The following is a 12179-nucleotide window of genomic DNA, read 5'->3' on the forward strand; positions in this document are numbered from 1 at the left end:
ATGATTTTATTGGTAGCTGTGGCCGTGGTCAGGGCTCGTAAATGCGAACCTGGATGGGCCGAGTTTAAGGAAGATTGCATCTATTTTGGTCATGACCGTACAACTTGGGATGATGCAGAAGTAAGTATTCTTTTTACAACAATGTTAATCAAAGGTCATTATATCTCATTGTGTCACCGGATTCCAAACTACCACGGAGAGATTCTGTTAAGGTTTTCACAACACAAAGGATTTACAGTGTTTTAGCAGCTTAATTAAAGTAAGGAATTTAGTCAAATATTGCTATTGTTTTCTTATGTACGAATTGAATGTTTGGTAGCACACCCTTTACTGACAGTGCTTATATGGAATAACTAAGGTTTACATGCTGCGTGTCGTTGACGCAGCAAAGGACGCTTACTCTTCCGGAACCCCATATCGTGTTCCCCCTTTGTAAGAAGTCTCCATATTAATCTTTCTTTTGTTCATATTTTGCCGTAATTATGTCAATTTTTAGTTTTATTATGATATTGTTGGCATGTTCGTTTTCTTTTCTTTCATTATCAAAAATAAATGGAAAATACATTTTTTTGGCATAATTTTGAAGAGAGGTCAATGTGTAGCATAGAAAGTTGTACATAACTTTTCAAATGTCTGCATTCATCTCCATTACTTTTTGGCAGCAAAATAAAAAAGAAAGTATTGTTCATGCCACATTCGGCTCCTCCATCCCCTACCCGTAACTGAGTAAGGTGTCCCGGCCTCCTCTCGTCGTATACGACAGGAACAATCTTGCTCTTACTTTAGATATTTTCAACCGAACGTATTCATCCAGTTGTATAATCCCTTTTGTGTTTGCTTATGAAACTTTTTCACACATACTTAGGGCTAGATTCTCACTTCGGACTGGGAATTCTACTTTAGTGGCAACCTGTCTACTCACGTGGGATCTCTCATAGTACCTTAGTATGATTCCTTCAATGGTGCTTAATAAAGGTTCAAATAACTTCTGTTGTATTTTTTTGTAAATTTTTGTCTGCATAATCACCGTCTTTTTCCTAACTTGACTTTACTTCCTTTTTCATCCTGTTATTAACAGGACATTTAATGTTTTAAGATTATAAAAGATCGATTCCTTAGTATACAAACAAGGAATAAAAAAGGTACCGAATCTTAATTCAAATTCATATTTAAGGAAAATTGAGCAAAAACTGAACAAAGACAAAATTACAAAAAGGTAAGCTTCTATTACTTTATTGACCAACCATGTAAATTTTGGTCAATCTCGGTAAGTTATGTTACGTTCCGAAATTAGGCAAATGTAAATAACAACGAAGCGACGCGCCAAAACTACTTATCGGAATCAAGCACATTACCTACTGAGATCAATATTATGACCAAAAAACATCCCCATATTCTTCATCAACCATCACTCGAAGCCCAGTGTTGTACGTTTATCTGTCTGTTGAATGTATGTTTTTATCGACTTGTTTGATGTTTTCAATCATGGATATTACAAAAATAAAAGTGTTCTGTTCAATTGTTTATTTTTTAAAATTTTGTCTCTAATTTATTTCTCATATGATATCATGTTTTTAGAGAAGATGCAGGGATAGGGGAGCATGGCTTCTCTCAGATGACAATGAAGAAAAGCACGACTTCCTATCGGACCTCTTGGAAGTTCTTTTCAGTAAGAATAATCAGAAATATAGTACACGTACACTCCTAACACATAATAATCAGTAATATAGTACACCCCTAACACAGAATAATCAGAAATATAGTACACGTACACTCCTAACACATAATAATCAGTAATATAGTACACCCCTAACACAGAATAATCAGTAATATAGTACACGTACACTCCTAACACAGAATAATCAGTTATATAGTACACTCCTAACACAGAATAATTAGTAATATAGTACACTCCTAACACAGAATAATCAGTGATATAGTACACGTACACTCCTAACACAGAATAATCAGTTATATAGTACCCGTACACTCCTAACACAGAATAATCAGTTATATAATACCCGTACACTCCTAACACAGAATAATCAGTTATATAGTACACTCCTAACACAGAATAATCAGTGATATAGTACACGTACACTCCTAACACAGAATAATCAGTGATACAGTACACGTACACTCCTAACACAGAATAATCAGTGATATAGTACACGCACACTCCTAACACAGAATAATCAGTTATATAGTACACTCCTAACACAGAATAATCAGTTATATAGTACACGTACACTCCTAACACAGAATAATCAGTGATATAGTACACGTACACTCCTAACACAGAATAATCAGTGATATAGTACACTCCTAGCACAGAATAATCAGTGATACAGTACACGTACACTCCTAACACAGAATAATCAGTAATATAGTACACGTACACTCCTAACACAGAATGATCAGTGATATAGTACACGTACACTCCTAACACAGAATAATCAGTGATATAGTACACGTACACTTCTAACACAGAATAATCAGTTATATAGTACACGTACACTCCTAACACAGAATAATCAGTAAAATAGTACACGTACACTCCTAACACAGAATAATTAGTTATATATTACACTCCTAACACAGAATAATCAGTTATATAGTACACGTACACTCCTTACACAGAATAATCAGTAATATATTACACTCCTAACACAGAATAATCAGTTATATAGTACACTCCTAACACAGAATAATCAGTAAAATAGTACACGTACACTCCTAACACATAATAATCAGTTATATAGTACACTCCTAACACAGAATAATCAGTTATATAGTACCCGTACACTCCTAACACAGAATAATCACTTATATAGTACACTCCTAACACAGAATAATCAGTGATATAGTACACGTACACTCCTAACACAGAATAATCAGTGATATAGTACACGTACACTCTAACACAGAATAATCAGTGATATAGTACACGTACACTCCTAACACAGAATAATCAGTGATATAGTACACGTACACTCCTAACACAGAATAATCAGTGATATAGTACACGTACACTCCTAACACAGAATAATCAGTGATATAGTACACGTACACTCCTAACACAGAATAATCAATATATCAGTACACTCCTAACACAGAATATCAGTGATATAGTACACGTACACTCCTAAACACAGAATACATAACACAGAATAATCAGTTATATAGTACACGTACACTCCTAAACACAGTATATACACTCCTAACACAGAATAATCAGTTATATAGTACACGTACACTCTTAACACAGAATAATCAGTGATATAGTACACGTACACTCCTAACACAGAATAATCAGTGATATATATACACTCCTAACACAGAATAACAGTGATATAGTACACGTACACTCCTAACACAGAATAATCAGTGATATAGTACACGTACACTCCTAACACAGAATAATCAGTGATATAGTACACGTACACTCCTAACACAGAATAATCAGTGATATAGTACACGTACACTCCTAACACAGAATAATCAGTTATATAGTACACGTACACTCCTAACACAGAATAATCAGTTATAACATACACTCCTAACACAGAATAATCAGTTATATAGTACCCGTACACTCCTAACACAGAATAATCAGTTATATAATACCCGTACACTCCTAACACAGAATAATCAGTGATATAGTACACGTACACTCCTAACACAGAATGATCAGTGATATAGTACACGTACACTCCTAACACAGAATGATCAGTGATATAGTACACGTACACTCCTAACACAGAATAATCAGTGATATAGTATACGTACACTCCTAACACAGAATAATCAGTGATATATACACGTACACTCCTAAACACAGATATAGTATAACTCCTAACACAGAATAATCATATAGTACACGTACACTCCTAACACAGAATAATCAGTTATATACTACCCGTACACTCCTAACACAGAATAATCAGATATCAGAATAATCAGTTATATAGTACACCCCTAACAAATAATAATAAGTAATATAGTACAAGTACACTACTAACACAATAATCAGTTATATAGTACACTCCTAACACAGAATAATCAGTGATATAGTACACGTACACTCCTAACACAGAATAATCAGTGATCAGTAACACAGACACTCCTAACACAGAATAATCGTACACTCCTAACACAGAATAATCAGTGATATAGTACACGTACACTCCTAACACAGAATAATCAGTTATAGTGATATAATCAGTTATATAGTACACGTACACTCCTAACACAGAATAACACAGAATAATCAGTGATATAGTACACGTACACTCCTAACACAGAATAATCAGTTATATAGTACACGTACACTCCTAACACAGAATAATCAGTGATATAGTACACGTACACTCCTAACACAGAATAATCAGTGATATAGTACACGTACACTCCTAACACAGAATAATCAGTGATATAGTACACGTACACTCCTAACACAGAATAATCAGTGATATAGTACACGTACACTCCTAACAGAGAATAATCAGTGATATAGTACACGTACACTCCTAACACACAGATAATACATCAGTAACACAGAATATAGTATATAGTACACTCCTAGCACAGAATAATCAGTTATATAGTACACGTACACTCCTAACACAGAATGATCAGTGATATAGTATACGTACACTCCTAACACAGAATGATCAGTGATATAGTACACGTACACTCCTAACACAGAATAATCAGTTATATAGTACACTCCTAGCACAGAATAATCGGTTATATAGTACACTCCTAACACAGAATAATCAGTTATATAGTACACGTACACTCCTAACACAGAATAATCAGTGATATAGTACACGTACACTCCTAACACAGAATAATCAGTGATATAGTACACGTACACTCCTAACACAGAATGATCAGTTATATAGTACACGTACACTCCTAACACAGAATAATCAGTGATATAGTACACGTACACTCCTAACACAGAATAATCAGTGATATAGTACACGTACACTCCTAACACAGAATGATCAGTGATATAGTACACGTACACTCCTAACACAGAATGATCAGTTATATAGTACACTCCTAACACAGAATAATCAGTGATATAGTACACGTACGCTCCTAACACAGAATAATCAGTGATATAGTACATCTTCAGTGATATAGTACACGTACACTCCTAACACAGAATAATCAGTTATATAGTACACTCCTAACACCGAATAATCAGTGATATAGTACACGTACACTCCTAACACAGAATAATCAGTGATATAGTACACGTACACTCCTAACACAGAATGATCAGTGATATAGTACACGTACACTCCTAACACAGAATAATCAGTGATATAGTACACGTACACTCCTAACACAGAATGATCAGTTATATAGTACACGTACACTCCTAACACAGAATGATCAGTGATATAGTACACGTACACTCCTAACACAGAATAATCAGTGATATAGTACACGTACACTCCTAACACAGAATAATCAGTGATATAGTACACGTACACTCCTAACACAGAATAATCAGTGATATAGTACACGTACACTAACACAGAATAATCTAACACAGAATAATCAGTGATATATAGTACACGTACACTCCTAACACAGAATAATCAGTGATATAGTATACGTACACTCCTAACACAGAATAATCAGTGATATAGTACACGTACACTCCTAACACAGAATAATCAGTGATATAGTACACGTACACTCCTAACACAGAATAATCAGTAATATAGTACACGTACACTCCTAACACAGAATGATCAGTGATATAGTATACGTACACTCCTAACACAGAATGATCAGTGATATAGTACACGTACACTCCTAACACAGAATAATCAGTGATATAGTACACGTACACTCCTAACACAGAATGATCAGTGATATAGTACACGTACACTCCTAACACAGAATGATCAGTGATATAGTACACGTACACTCCTAACACAGAATGATCAGTGATATAGTACACGTACACTCCTAAACACAGTGATATATACACGTACATAACACAGAATGATCATATATAGTACACGTACACTCCTAACACAGAATAATCAGTGATATAGTACACGTACACTCCTAACACAGAATAATCAGTGATATAGTACACGTACACTCCTAACACAGAATGATCAGTGATATAGTACAGTGATATAGTACGTACTCCTAACACAGAATAATCAGTGATATAGTACACGTACACTCCTAACACAGACACTCCTAACACAGATCAGTGATATATAGTACACAGAATATCATAGTACACTCACTCCTAACACAGAATGATCTACACACAGTACACTCCTAACACAGAATAATCAGTATATAGTACACGTACACTCCTAACACAGAATAATCAGTTATATAGTACACGTACACTCCTAACACAGAATGATCAGTGATATAGTACACGTACACTCCTAACACAGAATAATCACTCCTAACACAGAATGATCAGTGATATAGTACACGTACACTCCTAACACATCAGTGATATAGTACACGTACACTCCTAACACAGAATGATCAGTGATATAGTACACGTACACTCCTAACACAGAATAATCAGTTATATAGTACACGTACACTCCTAACACAGAATAATCAGTGATATAGTACACGTACACTCCTAACACAGAATAATCAGTGATATAGTACACGTACACTCCTAACACAGAATAATCAGTGATATAGTACACGTACACTCCTAACACAGAATAATCAGTGATACAGTACACGTACACTCCTAACACAGAATGATCAGTGATATAGTATACGTACACTCCAAACACATTGTTTAATTTCTTCTGATGACTCTGTAATGGTAGACCGTTTTATAGACTATGTGGACGTGATCGTGGTAACAAACGGTTCTTAACGCCCAAATGGGTCATCTATTGTATTCCTTATTCAGTTAACACTAACTTACTGACTCATACTTTCTATTTCTTATCCAATTAACGGAAGAAATAACAATCCTTCATCTGTATGTTTACTAACATTTATATAACACTAAAATTATCCCGAACTCTTAGACTTGTAACACTTCATCTGTATTGCTTATTTATCTTCCTCTTACCCTAAAAATCACTCCTTACAAATAATATTCCATCTGTATTGCCAATTCTATTAACTTAAGCCCCGACTTTATCTTTGTATATAGTATTCAGTAAACCGTATACTCAACCAAACACCTTAATTCCTTATATAATTAATTTCTAACCCAAACCCTTAAATACAACCTCTGTTTTCTTCTCCAAAGCCTTATCACTCTTCAGCTGCTTCAATTGACCCTATCAACCCTATGACGAGATTTTTAAAACTGAAGTGAGCGCAATTCAGGTTGTTAATGGTCGGTCATCGAACTCTCATTCGACGCCTTTTTAACACTAACCATAATAAGACTTTCTCTTAAGTCACTATTCAATCTACCTTAACACTAACCATAATAAGACTTTCTCTTAAGTCACTATTCAATCTACTTTAACACTAACCATAGTAAGACTTTCTCTTAAGTCACTATTCAATCAAACTTAACACTAACCATAATAAGACTTTCTCTTAAGTCACTATTCAATCTACTTTAACACTAACCATAGTAAGACTTTCTCTTCAGTCACTATTCAATCAAACTTAACACTAACCATAATAAGACTTTCTCTTCAGTCACTATTCAATCAAACTTAACACTAACCATAATAAGACTTTCTCTTCAGTCACTATTCAATCAAACTTAACACTAACCATAATAAGACTTTCTCTTCAGTCACTATTCAATCAAACTTAACACTAACCATAATATGATTCAGTAAAGCCGAACCCTAAGTAGACTTCCTCATTCAAATACCCCTAAACTAAACCATTAAAAAGCTTTATCCTTCATTTAATCTACCTTTACTAAAAGCTATATCTGAATCAGCATTTCTCTTTATTTTATTTAGGCAAGCGTATCCCTGATAATTCTACAACGTCTTTGACAGTAAATTAACCATCCCTCTGAACCTCTTCAGCTAGTTAATATCCATGCATTGTTATTTGGTATACAGATTGGCATTATGAACGATTTTTCATCGGTGGGTCGGACTATTATTTCGAGGGGCAATTCCGTTGGGTAGAGACCGGTGCGCCCGTCGGTCCTTTTTCAAGGTGGGCAGCAGGACAGCCTCAAATAAACAACACCCGTAATTGCCTTATGTTAATGTGGGAGAACGATGACCTGGTCTGGTCCGACCAACTGTGCAGGCCCCGAGAGTCCACATACTACCTTTGTGAGAAACTGTAAGTATCGATAATACATCAAATCACCAAGTGCGACAAGATGTATGTAATTTTTTTTTATCTTTGTCCTACAACCACACTCGATATAGCTCATAACTGTCGGATAAAGCAATTCGACTTCGGTTAATTGGAAGTACTTTATCCATCCATACGAATATCGCGCGCTTGTTCTGTTTCTGGCGGAACTAATTTCAGCGAGCACCGCGAGTATTTAGTGCAGAAATTATAGACGGTTAATGAGTCCAATTAAAGCAACTAATTGCATCTGTGATCCGCCTTGAACAACTCGGTTGCTGGAACTTTTATCGCAGAACGGACTTTCAAACCTTCACGTGAAAATAAAAACATTTTAAAGTTTTGATATTTCAAATGAATTCGGCAAAAATATGCATTTGTTTTTTAAACTCACTTTTTCAAGTGTCTAGAAGTAAAAAGAAAAATCATAACGAAAAAAAACCAATTTAGATAAAAGCACATTCGATTCCTTCGTAAGTAAGAAAGTGCATCTAAATTTGGCACTTTCGACGTAGGTAATGATATGACATTATCAAAAATTAAAATATTTACCTATGTAACCCACTGGCCATCTTGAAGCTACTGTTGGTGTAAATTACATCTGTGTTATAGTCTGTGGACTGTACACTGTTGGTGTAAATTACATCTGTGTTACAGTCTGTGGGCTGTACACTGTTGGTGTAAATTACATCTGTGTTACAGTCTGTGGGCTGTACACTGTTGGTGTAAATTACATCTGTGTTACAGTCTGTGGGCTGTACACTGTTGGTGTAAATTACATCTGTGTTACAGTCTGTGGGCTGTACACTGTTGGTGTAAATTACATCTGTGTTACAGTCTGCGGGCTGTACACTGTTGGTGTAAATTACATCTGTGTTACAGTCTGCGGGCTGTACACTGTTGGTGTAAATTACATCTGTGTTACAGTCTGCGGGCTGTACACTGTTGGTGTAAATTACATCTGTGTTACAGTCTGTGGGCTGTACACTGTTGGTGTAAATTACATCTGTGTTACAGTCTGTGGGCTGTACACTGTTGGTGTAAATTACATCTGTGTTACAGTCTGCGGGCTGTACACTGTTGGTGTAAATTACATCTGTGTTACAGTCTGCGGGCTGTACACTGTTGGTGTAAATTACATCTGTGTTACAGTCTGCGGGCTGTACACTGTTGGTGTAAATTACATCTGTGTTACAGTCTGCGGGCTGTACACTGTTGGTGTAAATTACATCTGTGTTACAGTCTGCGGGCTGTACACTGTGGTGTAAATTACATCTGTGTTACAGTCTGCGGGCTGTACACTGTTGGTGTAAATTACATCTGTGTTACAGTCTGCGGGCTGTACACTGTTGGTGTAAATTACATCTGTGTTACAGTCTGCGGGCTGTACACTGTTGGTGTAAATTACATCTGTGTTACAGTCTGTGGACTGTACACTGTTGGTGTAAATTACATCTGTGTTACAGTCTGTGGGCTGTACACTGTTGGTGTAAATTACATCTGTGTTACAGTCTGTGGGCTGTACACTGTTGGTGTAAATTACATCTGTGTTACAGTCTGTGGGCTGTACACTGTTGGTGTAAATTACATCTGTGTTACAGTCTGTGGGCTGTACACTGTTGGTGTAAATTACATCTGTGGTACAGTCTGTGGACTGTACACTGTTGGTGTAAATTACATCTGTGTTACAGTCTGTGGACTGTACACTGTTGGTGTAAATTACATCTGTGTTACAGTCTGTGGGCTGTACACTGTTGGTGTAAATTACATCTGTGTTACAGTCTGTGGGCTGTACACTGTTGGTGTAAATTACATCTGTGTTACAGTCTGTGGGCTGTACACTGTTGGTGTAAATTACATCTGTGTTACAGTCTGTGGACTGTACACTGTTGGTGTAAATTACATCTGTGTTACAGTCTGTGGACTGTACACTGTTGGTGTAAATGTCATGGTTTTGGATTACTTGTAATCAAAGCTACTTGTTTTTGGGATTTATGTTATTGCCTTTTGTTATAGATTACAATGTGGTTTTCCACAAGCTATTAAAATACACTGAAATATAGAATAATTAATTACACAATGACCAAGTATTTAAAATGATTGAACCATTTCATTTCAGTGGTAACACTACAACTGGACCAGGGATTATAGGATAAATTTGGACCGTTGGACGACCGAGAATATTTGTTGTAATTACGTTTAAAATAAAGTAAATGTCTTTAAATTTGAAACATCGTCAAATGATTTAGCTAACACAGCAAGGTTTAAAATGAATAACACAATCAAAACGTGAACTTCAGGGTGAAATCTTGTAAATGTTACAACAAAGGAGTTGATGACACGACTGATCACCTTACAATATAGAGCACTCCCCGCCACATCTAAATGGTGACACTACCTCTGGTCAAATTTCCCCTCGGTCGTCTCTGGGGTTCCAACATTCATGTCCTTAAAGATCAGCTGTATGATGCATTTAATGCGTTGTCCGATTCTTCTTCATCTAACTGTGATTTTGTTTTTGAAAGGTGCTATTCACTTTTGTGTCTGTTGAACAATTTTAGATGCGGCGATGTTTAATCATAAACGAACTGACGAAATAAACCAGAACTGGTTTCTCCAGTTTTTTTTGGGTTTTTTTTTTCTTCCTTTTTATGCATTTTTTAAACGTCATTAAGGAACCATAAACAAATAAATAGCAATCATTTGTATCGCTATTGCTCTGGCAATTCTACTTTAAACGATGTTAAATTCAACTCAATAGCTGATATTATATTTTATTGATATCATTGTTTTAAATCAAAGCAAAAATATACATTGAAATCCCATTTTTTCTGTTCATCAATCCAGTAGTCTTCCATATGCTTACGGTATACAGTTATCTTTCAACATTTAAATACATAATTTATCTATCCATTTAATGTAATTGTTTCAGATCACAAAGTCAATGATACGGTACATGTAGATTAAAGACAGCATCTGAAAAAATATATCTATCACGTGACATAACATCTTACTTTCCACATTACTTATGTATCGCTCTTCTAACGGTTATCTCCCCTCCACTATCTACCACACTTGTGAAGCCACGTTTAAAGAAGACTTTTAATGAAAAGATTTCCTCAAATGAAGTTTCTTTATTGGCTTCAAAGCTAAGTATTTTGGTATATCTGACGGGTTCTGTTAGTACTATAAATAAGTTAAGTCGGTTGTTTACCCCGTCTGTACCTGGGGTCTAGAAGGGCGAAACAGTCGTATAATGCAGGTAAGTCCGTTGTTAAGTCTTTCTGTACCTGAGCTCTAGAAGGGAAGGACGAAACAGCTGAAAAATGCAGCTAAGTCCGTTGTGTAGTCCTTTGTGTTTAGTTTTTGTGAAATTTGATTCCGATGATAAATTAAGCCCAATCAATCCTACAAAATCAACGAAGATAAAAAAAAAATCAGGATTTTTCAGTCTTTATTGAACGTCATTATCCAGGCGTCATGTGATTAATTTACCTCTGAATATATCTCATCTAACCTCTGATCACCAGACAGCTTTCTGGCATGGTGAGATAAAATGAAAATTGTATGTTCGATTCAAACACAATTCTCAAGCAATCCTAGAATCTAACTGATCTGAAACTTGTCATTTGAAACACAGTCAAGACATCTGATTCAAATTCTGTATTTGCCATGAGCCATACGACTCCTACGCACAAAAGCAATACAAATACATAAACATATGTAATACAATACATATATAAGTACTTCCACTCATTTATACTTACACTCGCACACACCCACACACACACCCTCACCCACACACCCACGCTCACACCCATCCTCACACACACACACACTCTCACACCCACCCTCACCCACACACCACA

General features: G+C 35.8%; 1 protein-coding gene across 1 annotated transcript; it reads left to right on the plus strand.

The window, feature by feature from the left end:
- Positions 1 to 10466, plus strand: LOC132548682 (perlucin-like protein). Its single transcript, XM_060212563.1, has 4 exons — positions 1 to 120; positions 1579 to 1669; positions 8064 to 8295; positions 10430 to 10466. The coding sequence occupies exons 1-4, from the start codon at positions 1 to 3 to the stop codon at positions 10464 to 10466; spliced, it is 480 nt and encodes a 159-aa protein (XP_060068546.1).
- The last annotated feature ends 1713 nt before the right edge of the window (positions 10467 to 12179 follow it).

Source organism: Ylistrum balloti, unplaced genomic scaffold (assembly GCF_031769215.1).
Source record: "Ylistrum balloti isolate Yb309-2 unplaced genomic scaffold, AGI_CSIRO_Ybal_v1 Utg370024, whole genome shotgun sequence".
NCBI classification, from domain to species: domain Eukaryota; kingdom Metazoa; phylum Mollusca; class Bivalvia; order Pectinida; family Pectinidae; genus Ylistrum; species Ylistrum balloti.